The following is a 26,543-nucleotide window of genomic DNA, read 5'->3' on the forward strand; positions in this document are numbered from 1 at the left end:
TGCATTAGAATTATGAATCCCCCACCCCCGCCTCGCTCATAACGAATAATGGCAACGAGTGCCGGAAAGAAATTTTTAGTAGATAAATGCGCAAAAATCGAAATTTCCCTCGCACATTACGGCGTGTGCACACGGCGTATGCGTAATAAATGTGCCCGCTGCCATTATTATGACAGTTATGTCGATGAATCGATCACACCCACTGGAGGGCAATAATTATAATGCACTGGAATAGTGTAGTATACTCGCATAGTAAAGTCAGTCCACTGTCGAACTGAACAAAAACCAACAAGGCGATGCGGGACACAACTAAGCTGCCTGGCAGACAGGCAATTAAGTTAATTACTGTTTAAACTTCCCAGCCCGGCCAGAAGTCGCCTGTTTCTGTTTGGAAGAGCGGGGTGAAAAAAACGAAAAAATTATATTTAGCAAATTAAATTCCCAAGTTGCTGCCAGAGATTGAGCACGTGGCCTGACCGAAATTTTAAGCAGCGATAAAATGAAAACCAAAATGTACCTCTGCGCGAAGACACAGTGGGTGGGAAAGTTTACTCAAACTTACAACATGCGTTTTTGATGTTTGACAGAAAGTGCACTTTGAATATAATATGATGCAAGGTAAACCTTTGTCCAATGTTAAAATGATAAATATTCGTAGTAATTAAATCAAACTAAACTCTTTTACTATTTTAGATCTAATTTAAATGTATAAACACAGATATGTTTTACATTTATAAATCACATTGACATCATTCTTATTTATTCTACCGACTTAAAATTGGCACTGCTGTAATTTTAAACTTGCATGTTTCGATTTAAGCCACTGTGCCTCCACTGCATTGCCATCATTATGCAGGCGGCATGCCCCATTATCATTTTGCTCATTTCCGTTGTCGTTTTTGATTTGGTTTGCAGTGACAGAGGGGGCAGAAAAAGCTGTTCTCGAGTCTGCCAATGGCTGTATTTGAGTTTTTGAAGGAAAGTTGCGGTTTCTTGAGCCCCCCACAAAAAGCCGCCTTCCCTGCCATACCCAGCCCCCATTTAGCCAGCTTTGTCAGTTGCAATAACTTTCGCGTCAGTCCAACCAACAGATCGTAATGCTCTTCGCCTCTGTTCTGCTCTTTACAGGCCGCATTTCGTGTAAGGACGGCATAAAACAGAAGCGGCAAATAGAAAAGCCAAACGGCGGCTAAGTTCCCTTTGTCTGCCATTGCCGCAGGAGGAGAGAAGGCGGAGCAGGAGTCCTGGCAATTGGCCAAGTTAATAGAGAGCCGGGAGGCCCGATAATGACGTTGCTGGAGCTGCTGCTACTGCCGCCCATGTTGATGATGAGGCTGCTAACTTGGTTATTGCTGCCAGCCTAGAGGACACAGGACGAAGTATCCAGAGCAGAGCAACTACACCCACCACACCCGCCAGACGGACAGCAACAACAACAACAAGCTCTGCAGCTGCAACGAGGGGCTTACTGCATTTCCGCATCTTGTTCCTGTCGCCGCCGCCGCCGCACGCCGCCGCCACCCGTCGCTGTCATCCTTGTAGCCCAGTTCCAGTCGTTGCCACAGCCGGAGTCATCATGCCCATTGCCCATCCACTGCCGCTCTGCGTGGCCTGGCTGCTGCTCCTCGTCGTGATTGTGATGAGCGGTAAGTGAACAGATAAAAAAATTACCCTAGATATCTTATTGATGTGTGACATAAGGCAGATTTAAAATGCTGCCAATGACTTAAATATTTTAACTTTGCGATGTTAGAAGCTGCAGTTCGAATTTCTGCTGTTATTTGCTGCCAACATATATTTGATAATTTTTTTTTTAAGTGTACCGCGGCATACCACCGCATCAAAACCCTGCGGCACTCCGCTTTCTGCCTTATTGTTGCCGCAGTTAATTGTTGGCATTTGTTTGGCGGCGATTCCTTTCCTTTTTGGCCCCTTAATTGTCCGCTGCGGCTCGGGATGGGATTTTTGTTTCAATTAACAATTAGTTTTGCCAACTGCTGCACAAAGTTATGCCCGGACGGGCATATTCCATTAAATGTAACAATATTGCGTATACGCCCGGGGGGGCCTTGACCAAAACTCGAAATGAAAAGTTTACGCTTGCATCCATCACAACAAAAGTGGTCTAAATAAATGAACAAATGTATGTTCGGCAAAGGAGAAAAATTCAATAAACTGCAGAAAGTTTGAGGCAAACTTAAATCGGCTTTTGCCTGGCTTGCCAAAGAAATAGTTTAAGCTGTTTCATTTAGCAAAAAAAGGCCAAAGAATATCTTCTGGTTTTGGCCTCTGGAGAAATTTTCAACAAGTTGTCTTGTCAACAAAAAATTATTTTTTGTTTATTCACAAATTGCTGAAAATTTGGCAACATCGTCTTTAAATCGTTGAGCCTAGGGCCCATTTTTCCCCCAAAGCCCAGCTTAAAATGCGACATAATATTTTGCCTAAATATTTTTCCACAACCGACCGAGTTTGGTTGCAAAATATTTTAGCAGAAAGCGGTCAATTCAATGGGTAAATGCGACAAATTAAGTATGAAGCACGTGCAACCAGCGATTGAATGCAGTGTTCAGCGCGAGATTAACACAATTTAAAAACGTGAATGGATTCAATTTCAATTGCCAAAACCGAAAACTGATTTAATTAACAGTTGTCAGAAGGCAGTGATGGGCGAAACGCAACCCTTAATGCATTTGATTTATTTTTAAAGCGTTCGGAATTTATTGCAGAAACGGCAACAAATAACTGCCGAGAAAGGAGGGTCATTGGAACAATTCAAAAAGTGCTCGAATTAATTGCATTTTTGGTGCCGGAGAATGAAATGGGTGAAAACAAACGGAAAAACAAGTAAATCGCAAAAAAAAGGGAACAAGTGAGAAAAAAAAAGTATGCGACGGGCGTGGACATATTTCAAAATTCAATTAAAATAAAACAAAAAGGCGGCAACATCGATAGCGACACTATGCAATTTCCGCTTAGGGCGTGGCACCAGTCAGGTGGGCGTAAAAATAATTAAACTATGACCAAATAAACATCGAACGTAGCGCTTTTGGCCATTTTGCAAGAACCGAAAGGCCAACAAATGGTGGCAATTTTTTCACGATTTTGCATTGACTTTTGCATCCGACATGCACAACATTTTCAATTGAATTACGCCAATATGTTGAAATATGTTGCTTCGAAATAGACGCTGATCATTCGGTGGAAAACCCATATTTGAAATTGTAGAAATAGCACAAGATGAATTAGCATCGCTTTCACTCCGGCTTTAGCTAATAGTGATCAATCCATTCGTCAATCAATCAATTTGCTCTAAGTGCATTTTTCTGTTTTGACGGCGGTCAAATTAAAACGGAAAAGGGACCAAATTTCCACCTGCTAGTTGTTGATTCTGCCCAGGATTTCATACCAACCCATTCCCCAACGTTCACAAATGAATTATTTCCACTCGCTTTGGTGCGCTTTCTACTCAAAACACACACAAACAACCAAAAAAAGGAAAATAACAAAAGGGAAATGCTACCCATTTCAGCAATTTAAATATTGATTATGATTGATTTAGTGGAAAAGGCCGCAACTAAATTTTGTTTATTTGCCAATGCCACACTTCAATTCAGTTAGCGATTCCGAGCGATTGCAATTCAGTAAATTACACAAAGTACAATTTACGACTTCTAGCATCGTGCTTCATATGAAGTAATTTTCATATGAATATTTTTTTGCAACTCTCGTGTGCATAGAAATTGCATATTTGAGTTGAACTTTTGGCCAGTGTTTGGCGAACGTAAAATGAAATCAAATAAATAATTGCACCGCCTGCCCCCTTCACCAACGCCGAAGTAAGGATGGGTCTGGCCAATGGTCAAATATTTGCCAGCAAACTTTTGGCTCTGGCCAAGTCATTGAACGTTATTTGGCCTGGCCAGAAACTCAAACACACATTGGAAAAGCTAGCTACTACAACGGACGTAAAAAGAGGAAAATAATGAAAAAATCGAGGAGCAGAAGCTGGCGGAGGAGTTGCCAAGTGAAGTGGAGTGAAGCGAACTGCCGACCTGTGCCAACAAACTTGGCCACGTGCAACGTAGGTAATTGAGTATGAATGGGGAATGTGTCGAAAGCGTTTTCTGATGTTTGCCAAACAAAACGCTGCAGATTCCAGCTTTCACTGCTCCTCCAGACACTGGCAACCAAAGTAGCTGGAAAATGAATTCGATACATTATCATGACGTCAAGTCGTGCGTGGTGGCGACTGGCGAAAAGTATAAATTACATCTAATGCCCCGTGTGCCTGATATCGATGGCGTTACAGTATCGCATTTCTTATGCGAAACACCTGCCGACCCATCTACACAGAATCACCACCCACATCTATATCGACCCACTTTGACTGGCAGTCGGAGGAGTGAGGGCTGCCTGGAGGGCTGTGGACTGGAGGAGGTATCCCTGTAAATGTGCGCATAAATGAATTACCAATGAACCGCATGGTTCACGTTTTCAATTTGAGCAGGCTGGGCGCTAATTTTCGGGTGGGGTAGTCGACTTGCCTGACGGTAAAGACGGCCGTCCTAGAACAAAGAGCGAATAACCATTTGACAGATGTGCTAGCCGAGTTGTGGACCAAAGGAGGTACAGTGGAGACAGACTTAAAGGAAAGAATTGTATAATGACGTATTAAATGTCGGTTATAAAACAGTTAGCAAAAAAAGAAATAAACAAAGGACTGACTAACACAAAACAATCAATTTTAATAGATGTGTTCATTCGGTCAGCTGCGCACATTTCAGTCTTTAAGCTACTTACGTTTACTGAATTCTTGTACATCTATGTTACTTTTGCCCTACAGCTTTAATTTTTAATTTCATTTTACTTGCATTTCCCTTAGTTTTCATGGACTTCTTTCACATTTAAGAGTTACTAAATTTGCAGTGCGCTTCGTCACTAACTCTGAGGCACGCTACTCACTACAATGCTGTGAAAATATTTCCCTCTGTTTGCAAGTGCTTCTTTCGCCTTAAGATAAAGCCTAACGCCAATTAATTTAAGCTCACCCAAAAAAACACACTCATTTTCTTAGCAGAAGAAGCTTTTGATAGACACAAGTAAACAACAATTCGCACAACAAGGCTTCACTGTACACGGCAAAGATGTGTGTGAGTGTAAGTGAAGGGGAGCAAATCGACAGCCTACATAAAAGCGCAATTTGCGCAATTCCAACGTCAAGTTCCATTTGATTACAGCACGTTGACGAGGACATACGCACTTCTGAAGGAGATTTGGGTGGTGGGTGGATACCTACATATATGCGATATGTATGTGTCTGCAGCCGGTAAAAGCAATTTCAGCAAATCTGCAATTGTTATGTCGCCTGCTAAACAACTCACTTCGAAGGCAGCCCTCTCGCACGTCAAATATTTATATTGCATTGCTATTCCCTAACGTATTTCCCAATATCTATATATGTTTCACTAGGCCTTGTTGCTCTGGGTTTTGGATATTTCGGGTATTGATTAAGCGCCTTGAGGGAGCTGGAATAATGGGCCACCTCAATTACTGCAGCAGTTTATGTCCCCGTGCATGGACCCACATGTCTGTCTTGATTTTTTACAGCCTTTTTATAGTATCCTGTATATAGATCGTTAACGTCACGAAAAGGGGGGCAGCAAAAAAGAAAAAAAAACACACACACAGACCGAAAAGCATAAATCATGCAAACGACTTGATGGCGTCTATTAGTCTGTTTATAGGCCTAGTTAAAATGTTTATACGGCTAACTTTACGGCGAGCAGCAATTAAACACAACGGACGGTTCCTGTTGATCGCGTTTCGCAGACCCTAAACAAAAAACAAAGAACAACAAAAAGGTTGGGTCACATGAAAACAATGGCAACAATGTTGTTGCGGGAGATGTTAACAAAAATAAAATGTAGTTAAGCAGAAAATTATAAAGCACCATTCAGTTTTAAATGTCAGTCCAGTTTTAGGTAGAAATTAACATTTTGATTGACTACAAAGGAATTATTAAATATGCTGATATATAGTTGTCATATATGTATTAGTTAGTCAGTATTGTATAATGTCGGTATGTTATGATGAAAAATATTTTTGTTGAACTTATTGATTGCATTTTCACAACTACGGGACATAACCATAACCGGGCGGAAAGCGAAAATGAACAAGGAGCCCAATCAATTTGCCCAATAAAAGCATCGATAGCTGTCTGTATTTTCCCCAGTGTAAACTTGATGAGCAGTGATTACACATACTCACATTTCCCCGGATACGTGAGTAAAACACGGCCCAACTTATACTACGGATTCAGGGGCTCCTTTGGCGGGTGGCTGCTGTCAGGATTCCCAGGAGTGCACTTTACGCGCCACTTGTGCGGAATCCTCCGCAGGAATCCTGCGATGGCGCAGCGGCAACAATTGAGAATTTATTCATTGAACTTTGGCGCTTCTTCGTTCTTTTTTTTCTGCTCCCATCGCGCAGAACAAGCACTCATTTATACCCATTAAACGAGGAATTTCCGTGGCAATACAAACAATTTCCGCAACTAAAAAACACCCAATGATGTGGCTCATTGGAGTCACGGTCTATTTATGGCATGTGCCTGCACTTTCAACCTGGCCATTTATTGATGAATTTCATTTTATTTAATTTCATTCGATGGTGGCGAGCTCTTGAAATTCGCTGTGTATTCGCCATTGGATTGACCGGCGCGTACGAGAAGTCGAAACACAATTTCCAACTTTGTTGTTGTTTGCTTTCAATTCTGCAGCTTTCGCTGCCACGCCCACTTAAAGAAGTGGTAGCAGCACCACCCAAATGCCATAACCCACCGTCTGCCATACTCAAACCAACCATCTGAACCACGTGAAACGTTGCTGGCATCTAAAGTGGCTGCGATTAGTTTGCTAATGTTGTAATTTCATCATTGGCGGCCACCGAGCTCTGAGCTACGGAAAATCGACGGCTGAGGGTGAGATTACGGGTGAGACTACGGCGAACCACTCAACGCACCGTACGCCGGGCGCTTAGCTAAACATCGTCAGGTACTTGACAGCCGGGAGACCGCATTTTGCTGACCATTGTGCAAAGGAGCAATACACACACACACACACACCACCGCAGGACAATGGCCAACATGTGTCATTTATGTGACAGAAATGGGTTGGAAAGGAACTTAAGAACTTTATGAATGATACATATATTTTAGCTGAATGCTACTAGTAAACTAAAATCTAAGTAATTAAGTTTTAACCATTTCATTAAGAAACTACATTTAGATACATATACATCAAGTAGACAGAGGAAGAAGTAGATAGACAACTTAAAACATCATATTTTTTTTTTAACCATATGAACGTAACTTTCTTCACTGCAAGTAGTTGAAATATTTAAAATATTTTTGTATTCCAATACCACCCACTGTACTGCGGCCTTATCCATTTGGCCAACATTTGCTGAGTTGTGTTGGCCGCATTTCTCCAAGTTTTGTCGATTCATTGAAGTGAGTGGCTTTTTATTTGCGAGAAAATGGCCAACATTTTTTGCCACTTTTTTTTCCCCACTGACGCTGCTGAATGCCGTTTGCTGGCCCATCTCTCTTATTTCCAATATTCCGCACTAGGTTTTTCGACGGATTTTCGTATTGAAAAGGAAATGAACTCATAAAAAGTAATTTGGTCATAATGCTTTGGCCGAGTTAGTTACTTAATTTGCAGTTGCAAATAAAGTTTCGCTTTATTAATTTTGATGTCGAGTGCTGTTGTAGTTCTTCTTCGTTGCCGGCCACTTGATAAACTTTGCGCTGGACCAAAACTTTGGCTCAAAAAGCAGAAACGTTACGCAAAAAAAATTGTTTATTACAAATACGTTACGTTAGGCAGTGTGAATTCTATTTTGAATTGAATTAAGCCAGATTTTTGTAGCCTTGAGCTTGGCATTAAATGAAAACGTGCCACGGCTTTTGGGCTGAAAACAAGAGCCGCAGGATACCGCATCCACATGGTAACAAAATGAGGCGAAAAAAAAAACGAGACAGACACTTGGATTGAAATTATGTTTTCTCTTTTTGATGCCCGTAGCGCTTCCAATTGAGTTTCTTAACTTGATATTTTTTTTCTATATTCTAGAATTCAATTAGAAGGCCACCTTTTGCACAAGTGTCTATATCCGATCCTTTGCAATTTTCCATCTAACAATCGCACACGCACATAGCAACGCAAAGTGAGATAGACAGCCATTGCGCGAAAGAGTCGGAAAACTTTATTGTTTTTCTTTGGCTGACTTTTGCCCCGGTTTTCGACGCGAGACAAAATTGCGAATATAATGAAATTTCTTCCGTTTCGCCGGTTGTAATTGTAATTGGTCTACAGCACCTGCAGCGGCAGCAGAAAAATGGTAGCTGAATTTTTCCCGCGGCTCAACTTTAAATGAGTGAAATTTCGTGGAGCGGCAAATTCGGAATGAGTTGGCAAATAAAAATGGATACCGGCAAAGGGACACAAATAGAATTTCCCGAAAAGGAAAGCCTTTGAGCGTCAGCCGGACTTTTCTGCCTTCGTTTGAGTTATTTATGGCAAAGTCCTTTCAAATTGATAGAAAAACACTCCGTATACTCGGTGACATTTTTCCCACTGTTTCGGTTGGGAAAAGTGTCGGAAAAATCGCTGCCAAGTCAACAGAAGCCAACAGTGTAAACTCAACTGCGTTGGGTTGACAGGATGGTGCCCTTTGTACCAAAAGTTCTATGCACCCCAAGACTTTCATCGTTTTGCTCCCCAACACTCTCAAACTCAGGCAGACAATGCATTTTCGCTAATGGCAGACGACAGGAGTCGGCATTCACAAAAAATTTGGTTGGTTTTCCATTTGCAAGGATATTTTGGGATGCTCAAACGTATAGTTTTATTCTACGTGAAGGAATGGCTCTTTAAAATGATTTAAAACACAAATCCCGTGAAATGGACGCATGGAAATACTGCACTATTTATTTACTCACCATCTGCTTGTCCAGAAACCCACTTATTTTGCCTTTAAGTGAGCTCCCCGGGCAAACAGCTACTCTAAACTTTTCACTTCGAACTAAACTGGATAGCATCCATTAAGATTTTGCGCTGTTTTAGCTTCCACTTGAGATCTGATTTCAATTTGTCCTGCGAGATTCTACGACTTTGGCTTCTGCCGTTTTGTTGTTGGCACACGTTCATCTTTATTGCTTTAGTTTTCCTTTGAGAAATTATTTTCTTTACCTTAATGATTTTCCTGCTGCCGCCGCTTTTCCGGCGAAGGACGAGGATAAGGTTTCAATTTCTGTTGCAATTGCAAATGTCCTTGCCTTGCCGTCCGCTGAGTGGCTTTGGAAATATTTATGTTAACTTGGTTGATTGTTGCTTCTGCTTTTATTTCGTTGTTTTGCCGCTGTTTGTCATTCGAGTCTTCGAGTCTTGGAATAAATTGAGAGATGCACGAAATGCCACTGTAGTCGTTTTTAAGGCGAACGCAGAAATAAAATCAATTCTTATTTTTCGGTTTTCCCATTTAGCCTCTGTCTGTCTGGCTGGCTGTTTTTCATGCGGATTCAATGAACCATAAATTTGAAAGTGCCGCACAGCCAGACGCGACGGCGTCAGATTTTTCTGACAGTCAAGGGAGCACAGATAAATTCGCAAAAGACAAAAAAGAAAATGTAAAATAAGTGCGCTGCTCTTTTCCCAGCAAAGTTTAAAGTTCCCCAAAGTATTTGGCATTGTGGTAATCGCCTTTTACCTGTTCAGAGCAATCGTACTCCGATTAGCTGGTCGGCCAAGTTGTTCGTCCTTGCACACAAATTGCAACAATTCGAATGTGATTATCCCAAAGGCACAATAAAAATAAGTTTTCAAGCGAAGCAAAACAGCAAGGATAATACAATATTCAACATTGCACAAAGGGACGAAACGAGGCAAACGCTTTTCCTCAATGATGTCTCTGTTCCCGTCTCTCTCTGTCTCAGTCCTAGTCTCTGTCTCTGTCGCTCCTTATCTAGCAAACAATTTTATGCTTCCGCCTGAGCGACAAACAATGGAGCGTAAATATCCCAAAAGCAGGACCAAGGACCAAACGCAAACGAATGAAAGAAAACGCAATTCTATGAAAATGCCTCACATACAGCACATATAAATGTGCAAATGAGTGAGCGAATGACTGAGTGAGGGCACACGGAAAAATGAATGGTGAAAATAGTATTTTCTTTTCATTTCAAAATGATTTCGTCGCCCAATTTAATTGTATACTTGGTGCAGAAAGGAAAAATTAAATAAAGAATTTTAAAATGAAAGTAATAATGGAAAAGTGCGGGCTTATGTTTGAAAATAGTAAACTCATGCTTAATACTTTAAAATCACATTTATTATCCACCTGGAAAAATATCGCTTATAAATAAACAGTAATTCGAACACATTTCTGGTATCCATTTACATATATTATGTATTTATTATGTATTAACATATATATGTTTATTTAAGTTGAAAAAGTAACTGAAATACATTTAATTAATTAACAGCGTTATTCAAACTGGTTTTCCTAACAAGAATTCCTGGATTTCTGTCTTTTATTTTAGACCTAACATCAAAGCAAAGGATATTTATTTCGAATCAAAAAGTACTGTCTGGTCTTTTTCTGTGCACTTGACTGACGGACTAAGTGATGTCCTGATGCATGCATGTCCAGTGCAAGGGAACTCGAGGTAGAAAGAATCCAATGGCTAGGCCTTCTCATTGTTCCGACATGCATAATAGACGAAGTGCAAATGGCAGGCTAAGTCTGGGATTAGACCAGATAATACCCATCGCTTGAAGCCTTTCGCTGGTAAAGTAAAAATGCGATGGTGTTACTAGCCACTCCCGGGTTATCCGCCCGATATCCCTGCTCAGGATAGGATAGGAATTAACCAGAGAAAAAAGGCAAAAACATAAAGAAAAGGGTCCGAAAGGAACAGCAGGCTGCCGGCGTAGTTGATAAGATTTGGATTTGTCTACAACATTTATTGTCCTCCGATGTTGTTGAGCAATTTCTCTTTTTGGTCTTCCACTTTGTGTGCGGCCAGTAAAATGTGCTTTCTGTACAATTGTCATCATGACCCTCATGCAAAGTGTGTGTGTGTGGGTGCGCCAGTACACAGTGTCAACACAGTGCTGTGTGTAGGTGTTAGTCAAAGCTGTTTTGCATACTTTGCGGCGCTCTGACATTGGCAAATATTTGTCCCTTTTTTTCGATTCGTGTTCTCTGCTGGGGCCAGGGCAAGAAAATAAGCGATAAATAAATACAATTTGCTTGGTCTCTTTATTTGCATTTAAGATCGTCCAGATAGAGCACGCAAATGATGGGCCCATGGAACCCACGAAATAAACGATCAAACTACTGAAGAATTATTATGTGCGACGAGACAATTTTTTATGGTCATATCGAAATTTCTTTTTTTAAATTCACATAAATTGCACAAAAAGGGCAAAGGGGAGCAATATGACCCAAGGATTCCCTTCACTCACTAATTTTCTTTGACGTGCGACATAAGTGTGCGTGTGTGTGTGTGTGTGTGGAAGGCTTTGTCTTTGTGCGTTCGCGTTTTGCCGGCAAAACCCAGATCCGAATCCAACAGGGCGCAAACTTGGAGAGCCGGGAAATGGGAAAGCCGGGAAAGCGGCAAGTCGAGTGGAGCAGCCATGCCGATGACGAGTCCTGTCGCATGGGGCTTAGACATGCTCTTAATTAATTTGAACTCGCGATGGCTGCATTTGCTTTGTGGCAGCCTGCGATGTACCATCGTTTTCCCCGGCTTTTCCAGACATTCGCCGACTTTTTCCAAGTTCTGTAAAAGTATCTAAAACCAGATGCTAAAGCAACTGTTGCCCAATATGAGATTTTGATCTCGTCTTTTGCTTTGTGATTGCATGATTAACAGCTTAAATCGAAGAAAGCTGGGGTTCCAGCTGAAACAGGACTAGGAATTCTCAAAATATAACTGTTCATAAAATTTCTTTAAAAATCCTTGAACCATTTAATTGGTGCACATTGCAAAATTTGATACACAACAATTTGTGTTTTAATTAATATTGAAACGCGTATTGTGATACTTGTGCAGTGGAAGGGGGGAACAACGCAATGTTTTTTTGATTCCATCAGTGAAAATATCCAATTAGGTTATCTTTGATATGCAAACATTTCAAACAAATTGATTGCATTTCAAAAAGTTTTTAAATTATAGCTTTACTCGAGTAAATATTCCACTCCTGGACGAACTATTGTTTTTGATAGGTTCTATATTATAGTTGTTTATACTCTTACAACATGTTTTAAATATCAAGAAAAGAAAATTTGTAGCTGTATATTTAAATGAATTCTTCGAAAAGAATCGTATTTCGTTTCACTCCGTATTTGGCTTTCTTGGTTGGATCTTAATTGAGAATCAGCTTGCGCTGATTAGACGACTTATCCTTCTCACTCCAATCCATTCTAATTCCCAGTACACTTTTCCTAAATTAACCTAATTTTCCACCTTCTTTCCATCCACTTGGCTGGCGTTGTGTTGGGTTAAGTTTGAGTTGACTTGTCTGACGCTTGGTAAGAAAAGACCTAGGACGAGTCGACTTTCAGTCAACGTTCTGCTCGCTCTGCCATAAATGCCAACTTTTGTTGCTTATTTACATATTTAAAACTTGTCGGGCTGGCGTTGAAGGTGCCTTTGTTCTTGGCCTCGTTGCTTTCATAACATTCTTGTGATTTTCACCCGGCTAAAAGCGGGATGGTGAAGGGGACTTTACCCCTTTTTTTTCGGTTGATATGCCATGCAAATCGTATGCAATGTGCAAATTCTGTGTTGCAACAATGTGAACTTCAACGAAAGTGTTTGACTTTGCTAGCGCCGGGCATATTGTCTTACCTTTGTTCATATTTTATATTATTGCTTTAAACTTGCTATATTGTTTGCCCCAGAAGTCAGCACATCTGTTCCTTGTGTTCGGTTGGTTAACTTCTTGCTTGCTTAACTTGTCCGTATTCATTTGGCAGCCTGCAGTTGAGAGTCGAGTCTTTTGGGATCAATGGAGTGCTTTAATGGCTACATGGCACACACGGCGTATGAGCAACGACATTCCCAATTCGCTTTTTCGAGGTTCCAATGGTTTGTTCTCCGTGTCCATCGTTTCCGGTACCATATTCTCGACGAGATTTAATGCATATGGAGAGTCCTCTTAAATATATGCCAGTTGAAATCGTTCAAAGGTACTGCGTGTATATATAGATATATGTATGTATGTATATGGGTGGTGTATGATGAGCGAAAGGGGAGTCGCGGGGGCGAATGGACAACGCCAATACAGGTGCGCACAATGCTAACGAGTGACATGCAAATGCTTTCAACAACAATTGCAATTCATGCACACCACATGTGTGTGTGTGTGTGCTTCGGTGTTTCTGTGGGTGGCAAACGACGAACAGCCGTCTCACGTTTCGTTTAATTTTTGAATGTCGATTTTTCGAGAATTCGCTCCTTTTTTAGTGCCTGCGGTTCGCTTTTTTCGCAGGCAGGGTATCCAGGATATGCTGGTGACACCGAAAATCCTTTCGTCACAAGTTTTACAGAAATAGGATATATTTTGTCAAAGGATTTAAGGACCAACCATACTGTAGTTTCAACCTCTTAAGTAGTAAAGTTTTATTCTAGCAATTTGTAAACATTAAAGTATATAAGCAAAATTTCCACTTGAAAAACACAGATCTTGTCATTACTATTAAACAATTATTTAAATATTTTTTATTTTTTACTTTGTATTAAAGCTATTTTACACATCATCAGCCTGTCGAATAGCCTCACTTGTTTTTCACCATTCAAACATTTAAAATTCTCAACCATGTGCTCGATGACGATGGCCAAAGATGTCGATGACTCTAAATGCAGCGACGACGGGAAACTTTTGCGGCAGCCTGTTTTTGTTTTCCGAGCCGAACAAGGAGACCTCATGACGACCACAACTCTGATGCTGCTGCTGCTGTTGCTGCTGATGCTGCTTGTTTTTCCCATTTTTGCCACTTTTTCACATTCTTCTAGTGCTTCGGGTGCGGTAACTACCGTGTGCGATCTCACTCGCTCTCCCACTCACTTATGCATTCGCACAAAATTGCAATTTCCACTAAGATTGATGAAAAACGTTTCCAGAGCCACGCCTCCGATTTCGCGGGGCGTCGAGCTGCGCTGCGATGGCTCACCTGTGTGTTCACCCAGTTTTACCATTTTCCCAGCCCGCCAAATCATGTCATCAATTGAATTTCAAACGATTATTCTTGCACGTTCACAAATCGCGGCAAAAATATTTGCCACACCAGCCGTGCGTTGTCAGCAATTCCCGATTTCTGGTTGCTGGTTTTGCATGTCATCTGTGAGTCTCCACAATACGTTTCGATTACGCATTCAAATCAAATTGTTGTCGTGGAGGTCGCACCCGAAGGCAAAAGCGAATGTGTAACGCATACGCTTTCAGTTAACCCATTCCACAGTTGATACTGGGAAAATACAATATGCGAAAAATGTAATAATAAAATGCACTTATAGATATATTTCTTTATGTCCAAGTTGCATCGAAAGTAATTGAACATCTAATAAAAATGATAAGCACTTAAAATTTTTAAGATGTAGATAGGTATTTTTCGTAAAGAAAATCAAGACCAATTAAGTTCGCTTGCATATATTTATTAAGCTCTTAAGCCCCTTATTTATTTTTTGGAGTGTAAAATGTGTTTAATAATCCCGCAGAGTGCATTCACGGAAAATTCACATCTCGCAGGTAACTCAAAAATCAACATCCGCCGCCGGGCTCTTGCTGAAATTCTTGCGAACCGCTCGCATATTTTACAACTTAATTTAATGCATTTGCAATTGCATATTTCCGGTTGCGGGAGGCTGGCTGCAGGGCGTATACTTTATATATCAACTTAATATTGTATATAAACAGTTCTGCAATTTGCTGATATTAATCTTGCAAATAAATTTCTGAAAGCACTCAAACGTAAAATGCCTGCTTTTTGCATCCACCGCCTCTGCTGCTGTTGCTGCTCAAATATTTAATGAATATTAGTTTTCTTTGCTGTTGCCTATTTCTGCTCTATATAAATTTACAACTTGCCATCGGCTGGATTCTTGGACCCAGGCTCCCTTTTCGGATTTGCCTTTTGCGGTTGTTGTGTTTATATTTATGTATATCTGTATCTGTATTTTGGGTATAAGGTTAACGAGCTGTCTGGGGGCTCAAAACAGCGTGAAATGACCAGATTTATAGGCCTTATTTTGGTATTTAACTGGTGCTGAAGTAACCAGTAGTGACCAGTTCTATGGTTTACACTTACCATCCAGTTTTGAGCATATCCAAAGTTAGCCTAATTGGCTTTCTAGGCCCCTAAATGCCGCAGACTTCGGCTGTAGACTTACAATTGTTAATAATTAGTGTATTCAATTACAACTTCATAACTCAAGTGGGGTCGGGAAGTAGTTGTGTTGGCCATGTTATCCTTTAATTACTTGCGCTCCACGATTCGGCAATGCATCTTGATTAAGCGGCGATTACACGCGCTGCAAACAGTGGCAGCTGACAGCTGTTGGCCATGGCCAAGATGGTGTCGCTGATTTTGTACCAAGTGCACCCAAAATTTTGTACGTATACGCACTACTGAAATAAAAATGGATATTTTCGTACAGATGGGGTATGATTCTGGCGTAGCATTAAAATCAATTTGAGGCCATAAAAGTTTGCCAGTTAAATAAATCCAATAGAATTCATTTTAGCAGATGTCAAATCACATAAAGAAATTCAACCAACTAATGGCAAATAAATACAATTTATTTCCGGGCGAAAACAAAGCTAAATTGGATTTAAATTGGAAACACAATGAGGATTAGCTTACGGCAACTCGCTTTATTTCCTGTTTTTGTAAACATTTTTCTTTTATTTTTAATGATTCGTACATATTTGTTTCTACATCAATATATTGAAATATTTATTTAAGGATACAAATAGAATTTCGAGATTTTTGGTAAGCTTCTAATAAGTTGCAAAACCTATTCAAGTTTTGTTACTGTGTTTTTAATTTCCGATTGGAAAGGCAAATTTGATTCATGGTGATTGTGAAAAAGTTAAATTTAGTAAACTAAATGGTAAAATCGTAAGCAAACATCCTTTTACAGCTCGAAATGCAATTATTGTATTTGACTCAATCGCTTACATGCTAAATTTTGATTTCCTAATCTACAGATTTGTGACTGCAAGATGCAATCTTAAATTCAAGTAAAAGTGGAAAATCAGCATAGTCCAATTTAAAATCAGAAACTGCAACTTCAATATTTATTTTACATAGTTTGACATAGAAACTTGAGCGCAAGGACTTCCGCTGAGCTGCTCAAGTTCCTTTGTTGTCACTATTTGTTAACGAGGACTAAAAGGACCCCACTGAAAATTGTCACTAGCTGAGAACTAGAGTCCCTACATTTAAGACAGAAATTTTCATAAAACGTGCAGCTAATTACGTGTAAGTTTCTTTCACCCACACTCCGCACTAGTCAGAAGCTTCGGGGCCATCCAGTACACTGGAAACTTGGCAAGGATCTTGGTAAGGAACTTGGCATTGCCCTATAATACAATTTAATTACTGGAAAAATCACAGCCAAGAGGGAAACTGTGACGGGGGTGGTGAAAAATGTTCCTTGTCAAATGGAGCGGAGCGGCAATAGTGCGTAAATCTCGGTGCCTTAAGTAGCAGCATCTCCTAACCCCAATTGACAATGACATTTTGCCGTCATTAAGGAGTACGTACAGGACGAAGGACATTTCAAGGGACCCGGGTTGCTTGTTGGTTACTGGTAACTGCCTGTTGGATGTTGGCTGTGTAGCTGTTGACTCGTTGTGTGCGCAATTACAGAAATTAGCTTTCGTTTTTAATTTATTAGCGCCATTGTGCGTGCGCGTAATGGCGACAGGGGACCAGCGACGGGCGACGGACGACATCCTGCCAGGGACAACCTAGCAAATTTCTCTTACCATTCTCCATTATCACACTGAGAGAAAAAATTGTAGAACTGATTGTATTTTACCAATAGTATAAATATTATAAAGCACATTCTGTCGCACATAGCGATAATAAAGGTCCTAAAGGACCTTCTTTGACCGTATGCAATCATTTCCTCAAAGACTAAATTTTATTGTTTCTGATAAGGCAATGTATGTAAATCCAACATAAAATATGTCATGGTCTTAGAACAAGGGTGAAACAGTACGACGGTATAAGAGGTATTTTTAAATCACTTGGGGGTGTTGAAAATGGAAAGGCAATTATTTGGCAAAACACATTTAAGGATGTAGGATACTAACTGCAGATCTGAAATTCGATTAGATACCAAGCCATTATTGGTTTCAAAAGCAACCCCAAAAGTTTGGTGAAAAATTTATTAGAACTCCGTGAGTTGTTTAGAGCTACTCCTGTTTGAATATATCAAGAAATGTATACCATCGATTCCGGAACAAATTACAAATTGTTTTCTGTGCATTGAGTACACTTTGGTAACATTTTCAGTTCGGGGCTAGCCTGTCCCGAACCAAACGTATGGCAAGACAAATGCTTTTGGCTGCTGCCGGGCTAAATTAATGTGCATATAACTTACGCCTTTAGTCCAAGGAGTGTCCCGAAGTCGAGGGCGTTGTGGGCGTGGCACTGGGAGGCAGAGCCATTAAGGTTGCAGCATTTGTTTGCCCTGGCCGGGCTGAGTTTCATGCATTTTAAAGAACCACCTCGTCGAATCCTGCAGCTCACAACCCCTTCCAACACATGGCCAATGAAGTGTGTGCAGGTTTTAAAAATTTCATGATGATTTAACAGGCAACACGGACGTCATCTGTGTGCACATGTACGTATATATACATATATTTTTGAGAAATTGCATGCAAAAAAGCCAAAAAGCATAAAAAAATCCGAGTGAGTTTATGTGTGCCGTTGGACAAGTTTTGGGTAACTATACGGTCCAGTGGGCCACCAATGGCCAAGATTTATTTACTCAACAGGCAAATTGCGCATAATTGAAAGAAAATATGTGAGTAACGCCCAGAGGGTCTGCACCGACACTTCAAAATATGCTGTGTTCTCTTATTTTGGGAGTTGAAGTTTTAATTTAAATTTGAAACCTATTATTCATAGATTAGATAAGGTGGAATATTTATGAGTGCTGTAAATATAAAGTATTATCTAATGAGATTGGTAAAACAAAATATAAAACACAATCTGCTTTCTGGCTACAATGGCTTATATTTCCGAAAATAAAGGGATGTGGCGCGTTGCGCATACGCAGCGTGGTCCAGACGTGTTTAGCGGTCATCGAGGTTAGCCAAGCGTTTGGAGCTGTTGCTGCTGCGGTGGCCGTTAATAAAAAGCTCTCGTGTTTTAAGGTGTCTTTTGAGAACCAGGTCATTGCCCGCTGTCAGTAGTGTTAACTTACCTGTGTTTTTCGTGCATGTTGGCCGCAAGCTGCGCATTAGTGTGATTGCATAACATTTGCAAGGGGTAGATGGTGGTTTTGGGTTTTGAAAACATAAAGAGGAGCCTCTTTCTCAGAATGAAAACTACTGAACAGCGAGAGCAACAAGGAAGCCAAACCAAATCCTTATGTATGTGTATATATGGCCCGACGATGCAGCTGCTGTGGATAGTACGTGCTGGATTTCCCCCGGTTTTTCCTTTACCACTTTACCAGACAGACACTCGCCCACAAGCTTCTTCTCCGTTTGGCACACAAAAGTTTGCACAACACCACAAATTCTCGCAAATTTTCAGCTGCCGGCTCATAGTCGGTGATAATTTAAGTCGGAAATGTTCAAGGAGATCTCTGCTTTCGCCTCGTCCGCACGTAAACCAAATCCAAATCCAAACGAAGAAAAGTACTCCCCCATCTTCTCAAATACGAACGTAAATTGCAATTACAACAAGTGCAATCGCAATTGCAACAGGGACACGGACACGAAATTCGAAATGCGATTCCGAATCCGAGTCCGAACAGTAATCAAAGCCAAGCAAAAATGTGAGAATGCAATTATGGCTGTGAGGAGGCGATGAGAAAAAGTGGGGCTACCTCTGCCATAAAGTAAATAAAAAATACACAATTTCTTGGCACAGTCAGTCGTGTAAGTTTACACACGCACAGCCAACGCAGGCTGGCTGTCAAACAAGCCGAAAATGAAATCATTGTCAATTCATAAAACTGAGCAAGAATGTTACAAATTGCATTTACATATGCTGCAGCATCCTTTTTTTGTCTCACACACACACAGATACGCACGTTCGCCCATTACGACGTCCATTATGCTTCATTGCGAAAGGCGCCGCTTGACACACATACATATATATGTGTGTGTGTGTGTGTGTGTGTGGGGTGAAAGTTGGGCGGCCGAAAAAGGGGCGGGGCATGCCGAGCAGCAGATAGTGGCATGGCAGCCCTTCGGGCTAAGCCCCCCTGGCAGCCATGTCGTTTATTTAAGATGACAGCGCCAGCAGAAGCAAAAGCTGCAGCTCCCGTTTTGGTCAAGTATACAAAACATATTGCAGTCACTGTTCCAGTCGGTTTATGTCGTAAATATGCGTACTCACTCGTACATAGAAAATATCGGTGGAATATGAATAAGTGGTGGGGCTGGGAAAATGTATTTATACGAAGGGAGGAATACAAATTACCAGTCATGCATAAGCCTTTAAGGCCATCCGCTTAATAAATTCACCAATGAATAATAATTTTACATTTTTCATTCACTTTAATCGTGTTTAATTTTTGCTCGATAATTCGATATTTTATATAAGATGCTTTGATATTAAAGGAAACCATTATCGTGATCAACTACCAGCATGCCTGTTCATGAACACTGCAATGCATTATCGCGACTTTGCTAATCGCATGTACTTTAGCGTTCTGGGCTGCAAGTATTTCCTGCTGGACGCTGACCTTGTTTTTGCTGCCTCGAGCGCAATTGACATTTATTAATTGGAAAACAATAATTCGCCTGCCAAAGTGGCAGGACCTCTGCCCCTCTTTGGCTGCATGCCAAGGGTCGCTCCTTGTTGCACGATGATTTATTTCCGAGTCGAATCGAGCGAATCGAGTGGCATGAAGCGATAACACGCTGTACGGGGCATCTGGTCGTCGTTTGGTAATCAGTTATGCAGGCAGCGATTAAAGGCCGTCATCAGCAGGAAGCGCCAAAGTATCCAGCCAGCTGTGCCCGATTGTATGCCACCCACTCTATGCCTCTTTCGTCCCATTAAAAGCTGTCAAATTTTAATGTTTTACATGGCAGGCTGAAAGTGGCAGCGGCAACATCATCATCATCCCAACCATCACCATTCCCATTCCCATCCGCATACACATCCACATCCACTTTTACGGGCATGGTCATGGCACCTGTCCGTCCCGACACACCAGCAGACATCTCCGTGTCTACCCAGGCGGTAAACATTAAAAGCACATAGTTTTAATGAAGCAGGCAAGCAGCAAGCGGCAAGGATGTGGAGTAGTTGCTGCGTGTCCTTGTACTTGCCGCATGCTTAACGGCTGCCTGGCACACGAGGCGTATGTGGAACGTGGCCCCAACACGCGATAAATTCATTAAAGAACTGCGAGCGGCTACGAAATCTGGCTGCCTAGTCCCGCGGGCAATCTAAAATAATATAGTGCCACAGTGGCAGAAAATGTGTAAAAAATTCTAAAATGAAAATGTTCATTAAGTTTAAAATAGCGTGACGTGACAAAAAATAGTTTCAAGTCTCCGAAGATTTATTTTTGCGAAAGCTTAATATTATCGCTAATGTGAAGTCGTTAAACGTATACAGCTGAGACGTAACAAATAAAGCAATATATTTTAATTATTATATTTTTTTATATTTAAAGGAAATTCTTAATTGGGCTTATAAAAAAAGTAAGTTCTTAATAAGTAGAATTTTCTGCTGTGGAAATATGCATTTTGCAGCAAAGACTATACCTAATTGTAGTTCAGTAGATGTTCTTACTATAAAGACTTGGGTAAATAAGCTAGCTACGGCAGTCTTTCCCAATTTTTCCCAGTATCTAAACATTGGTAATTGTTTTCGGTGCATGCGGATGCATATCCTTTTGGGCAGCTAGCTGTGAGCACCGAGCTGCGAAGCGCACACGTTTATAGATTAACACATTTTTACTGCTGAATGTACTAATAAGGCAAACATTTCCACTTTGAGTTGCCCCCATGGGGGGCATGGAGCCCTCAGCCGCAGATTCCAGAGCCGTACGTAGCTGGTATCAGGAGCCATCAGGAGCCAACAGCCTGCAGGACCTGCTATCGCGCACAGTAGCAAACACGGGAAAGCTCGTACGTGAGCACGTGTGTGTACTTTCGAAATTTATAACACAACGCGGCGCTTGGTGGGGGGAAAACGGGGAAAATTGTTGAAAAGTCAGGTGAAGAAAAATGTGAGCGAGCAGCGGGGAAAACAAAGCAAAGCCAAGCGGCAAAAAATGTATTTCATTCAGTGCTCCGAGTCCCGTGAGGCTCAGGTTCGTCCAGGCAGCCAGCCAGCCAGCCAGCCAGTTAAATGGCAAGTCCTCCGGGAGGGGAATCCCATGAATACGGCTCATGTTCGCCATGTTGCTGTTCTGTTGTGATTTCGCGGCGGGAAACCATCGCTGCCTGGGAATGCACACACATGTTACTTGCTCCTGGTTCCAGTTCCCCAATCCCGCCGACGGCTTCCGCTCCCGAGTACCGATTACTACTCCCGGATTCCGGCTGCAGCGCGTGCCTGGCACTGGCAACTTGGCAGCTGCTGCCCGTCATCGATGGCGACGGACCTCGCCGGCAATCAGATTCCGGGGGACGAGCGACGAAAGGCACTGGAAAAAAATATTATTGAAAATTAAAGCTTGCCAGCCAACCAAAATACGACTGCAATCAACCAATGAACGTAACTTTGTCCATATTTCAAGCATTATGAGCACTGACGAACTTCAAGAGCATATTTAATAATCCTTTCATTTAATTTATGTATGACTTGAAAATGTAAGCATATTTTTCTTCAGTGCAGGAATCGTCGCCCACTGAAAAGCCTTGGCTTGACTTGTAATTACCACTGCATTGTGGACTTTTATTTTCTTTGTTTGCCAGTCACATTAAGTTTGGCCCGAAACCCCTGGGAGTCTGCTGCACCTGACGTCGATTGAATTACTGTTAAAATATTATCAGACAGGTCCTTGTTTTTTTTTTCGCCGCTGCCTTATCAGCTGGGGAGAAAAAAATTGTCTAGTTGGCAAAAGGTCGGAGCACGTTTTCGGGTAAAAGGCTTTGAGATTAGCTTACCGCACACCTGAGCGGCTAAGTTAAACCAAGTGGAAAATTAACAGGGGAATTTTAAAAACGACTGCACACTCCTCAACGATGACTTTTGACCTGTCTGTTTCATTTTTAGTTTTAATCCTATTTTTGGAAGCTCTGCGAAGCGTTTTATTCACTTAATGTGAATACATTATACACGATATCACTGATGTTTTCTGTATGTATACACAGTGCAGCATTCAACTGTAAATATCGGACTGCAACATTGTTATGGTTATATGACCACATAATCGTAAGTTATAAAAAAAAAATGAATACCACCATAAATTATTTAAACTATTCAATTTGCTGCCAACGATGAGCATGTGCAAATCATTCGCGCTGAAGAGAAAGCCATAAAATGGTTAAATGCTGTCATTTCAATGCATTTCACGCAATAAACAAAACGCACATAAAAATGGCATCATCAACTATACTGATGAGTATTTCGAACAATAAAGCATTCAAAAGTTGTGAAAAGGAGTGGCGGCATAACTGTAGCGAAAAAGAGTGAAGGCCGCTCATCAATGCAATCATGCACGCATAAAAATCCCAATTTAATTCAATCAATTCGTGCCCGTTTCAATTTTTTTTTTTGTTATATTTCTTTGAGGTAAAACCCACTCAACGGAATACAAATTGCTGGCAACGAACTTAGGTTGGGAATAACCCAAAGGGACGAGGAATGAGTGTCTGAAGCTGAAGGAATGACTCTGTGTGACGCAGTCGAAATTGTCTGATGAATTTCTTCAATTCAAAACGTGACTGACGCAATGATTGTGCACGTTCTTCCTCGTCCTTCCATCGCTCTATAACTAAGTGCCACTATGTAAGTGAATAACTGTCACTGCATAGATCCCGACACATCCTCCACCGACTTGGTCCTGATTGCACATCACCAGTGCTGCCGGCTACCAAGTTTTCCAGTCAAATTTCTAGGCTGCTATTTAGGAGGTTTACTAAAAACTATTTATTTTTTCAATCCAATTTAAGACAACCACAAAAGCAGGACATATCCTAAACCTCAAGGACATTGCAAATTAACAGTCTGAAATTGACTGTTGAATTGAATTCAATTCGGTTAATGATGATACTGTTAAATAATGATAAGATTAAAAACTGTTACAGTTAAATAAAGACCGAATAAAATATATATTGATCTATGTCACAAGGACGAAGAATTAAAGCAAATCCTACACCATTTACTGCCACTTTGCCAGCACTAGCAGTCGTGTATATATGATGAAGATGATCTGATGGACAGGCAGAAGGGCTCAAAGAGGAAGAGACATGGCTAAGCATGCCATAGTTGGCACTTTTAAGTCATTTGCTACGTTTTAACTCAATTCCAAATGCGACCATCAACCAAAGGGGCACTCAATCAAACTCGTAGCTGCGAATGGAACTTGCAGCAAAACGCGTACGGCAAACAAGTTTGGGGGAGTCCCTTTTGGCCGCCTCGTCTAAGCCACATGCATATGGAATAGGGGGAATAGGGAAAAAAAATGAGGACAAAAACTCCGAATGGGCCAGTTCTTAAAGCTACAATACTCGCAGCGATGGCAGCACGTATTGCGGATCTGCCATCGAATTCGTGATGGCCAAAAGTGAAGCTTGTGCTGAGCCCAAAGACCAGAAAAGCGACATTTTGGCCTTGTTTTTTTTTTTGCGCTCCTCTTACATTTTTTACACCCACTGGAAAACGAAGCTTTGGAGCTCGACTTTAGGGTAGCACATTGATACGCACACTCGTGTTTGCTAGACTGTCATTTGGCCAGATTGTGAATTATTTAAAAATGATTTATTATATGTTTGTTTGCACTTTGCCATGTGGTTTTCCAACAGCAGCAGTTGTTTCGGCTTACAGTGGCATAAAGTGGGCGAAAAGGCACATAAAACTGGAAGGATGAGCCTAAGTCGAGTCATGGGCTCTTTTAGAACCATGCAGTTCCACTGTGCTGCTAAATATTTCAATGGATGGAACAATAAAAGAACCAACAATGCCCAGGCCGAGCAAAATCTATTGTGTTTTCATTTGAATTTAATATTTCATTGCAGCAGCCGGCTCAACAATTGCAATCGAGTTTGCCTTTTGCGGTTTGCCGCCAATTGTAAATACGCAATCCCTCTTTTTCTTTGGCCGACATGTTGTGACATCTCACTTGGCCTGGCTTCAATTAAAATGTCTACATTGCGGTTTTCGATAGTACAAAAAAGAAAAGGCTCGAAAGCGCTTAACCGACATTTATCAAGACACGCAGCTGCTGATTGATTAAGTTGCATTGCATAATGCAAAGACCACACACAACACCTGGCCAATCGTTCAAGGATTTCATCTCGATTTAATCCGCAGTATGATCCAATTTCCCAGCATTCAGAACTTCGAACACCGTCATGATAATAAATTGTGTCTTAAATTGCCGCCTGACCCACTTCAATTTATGGGTTTGGGTTTTGTGCCATAAATTTAAATTGAATGGAGGAACCCCAAAATTAACACACGCAATTAAAATTCAACAACAGCGCTGGCCTTCAATCGAGACAAAATCCATTGGCCAAGTGACATTGTGACTGCTAGCCTGGCTTTTTGGGTTCTCGACCGGGCCCAAGGACATGGCAGACCCTTTTCCAAGTCATTGAATAGATTTCTTTCACACACCGATGGGGTCGGCATAAAAGGGAACCGACCCGAGGGGGCGTGGCCCTCTGGGTGGCGACCCGCACAATTGGGGCGGAAAGGCATTACACATACTGATTGGAAAATCTATGGTGATCATTAATAAAACCGAGACTAGTGCAAAATGCCAAACAATAACAGACGGCAATGGGCCAGGCTATAATCAAGAACTGAGCAGGCAAATTGTTGGCCAAAACCAATAGGTAAACAAGTCCATAGAAGCTCCTTGATTTAAATTATCATGCAAATGTTGCACAGAGGAAAAATGAATTTACCAAGAAGAAAATAGTTCACTGATTTCAAAATTATTGGATTTTTTGGCATCCCAATGATATTTAATGCTAGAAAAGAATCCAGAAAACAAGACCGATAGCTTTATATTATTTTCCAGATTTTTCTCAGTGCTCTTCTGAAATTTTAACAGAATGTACTTAGGTTTCTGTATAAGTAGTTGCACGCATTTATGCGACCAACTTTAGTCACGGCAAATATTGTTTTAATATCTCGTGGAGCAGACGATTTCGCCATTCTCCTCGCCATTTTGCCTGTGGCTTGTCTTTTTGTTGAAGCCGATGCTGCAGCTGATGCTGTTGTTGTTTTCCATTCTGGCCAAACTTTGAGCGGCAAACAATGCTTCATTATAAGCTTCAACCCATGCCAGAGGTGATAAGCCATGCCATAACCAGAACGAGAATGAGAATGAGAACGTGAACCAAAACCAGGACTTCCAGGATACTAGGATTACCCAAGATGGAGCAGAGGCAAACTTCTTGTATAAACTTCACTTTATGCTTTCGGCCTTCAATGCCTGAAAAGCAAACACACACACACTCACACCCAGCCACACACACACACACACACACACACACTTCTTTTAACTTACTCACATGCCATTTGCTTGTACTTTGTATGAATTTTACGAATATTTCATAACAAGAATTATGCTCGTGTCTAAGCCAAGTGTGCATATATGATCACACACGCTCTCCTGTCCGTGTGTGAGTTGTTGCCTGTTCTCGTTGTCGTGTTGTATCGCATGTTTTGTCATACGAAGTGGCTATGCAAAGACAAACAAGCCGGAACAACAACAACCACAATAACAGCAACAACAACATTGGCCAGGAGGACAGGACGCTGCACAAAAATGTTGTCAATCAAGGTTGAAGATAACAAGAGACAAAGGCAGCAAACAGGATGTTAAGCCCTTAAATTGCCTCAGACAGCCGGGAAATGTGTCTTGATTATAACCCAGTGTGTGTGCCAGTGGTGTATCCAGAAACAAATTAAGTGGAACCAACAAATTCCTCATGCACAAACTATTTCCTTTTGAGGCTGGACGGATTTATTTTCCATAGCATACTTTTGGTTTTGTGAAGTTTTTTGGGGAAAGAAAAAGAGGGCATCAAATTTGACTTCGTGTACGCGAATCTATTGCATACATAAACTATTTTCCTTTC

General features: G+C 41.1%; 1 protein-coding gene across 5 annotated transcripts in view; it reads left to right on the top strand.

Moving 5' to 3' along the window:
* The window catches only part of dpr6 (defective proboscis extension response 6), a 164,710-nt gene that overhangs the window by 27,805 nt on the left and 110,362 nt on the right, over positions 1–26,543 (top strand). For all 5 annotated transcript variants that reach the window (NM_001274746.1, NM_001274745.1, NM_001300089.2 and 2 more), the window contains exon 2: positions 1,129–1,646. In NM_001274746.1, the coding sequence (NP_001261675.1) occupies positions 1,577–1,646 (70 nt within the window). In that variant the 5' untranslated portion in view covers positions 1,129–1,576. The remainder of the gene's footprint in view (positions 1–1,128; positions 1,647–26,543) is intronic.

Source organism: Drosophila melanogaster, chromosome 3L (genome assembly GCF_000001215.4).
Source record: "Drosophila melanogaster chromosome 3L".
NCBI classification, from domain to species: domain Eukaryota; kingdom Metazoa; phylum Arthropoda; class Insecta; order Diptera; family Drosophilidae; genus Drosophila; species Drosophila melanogaster.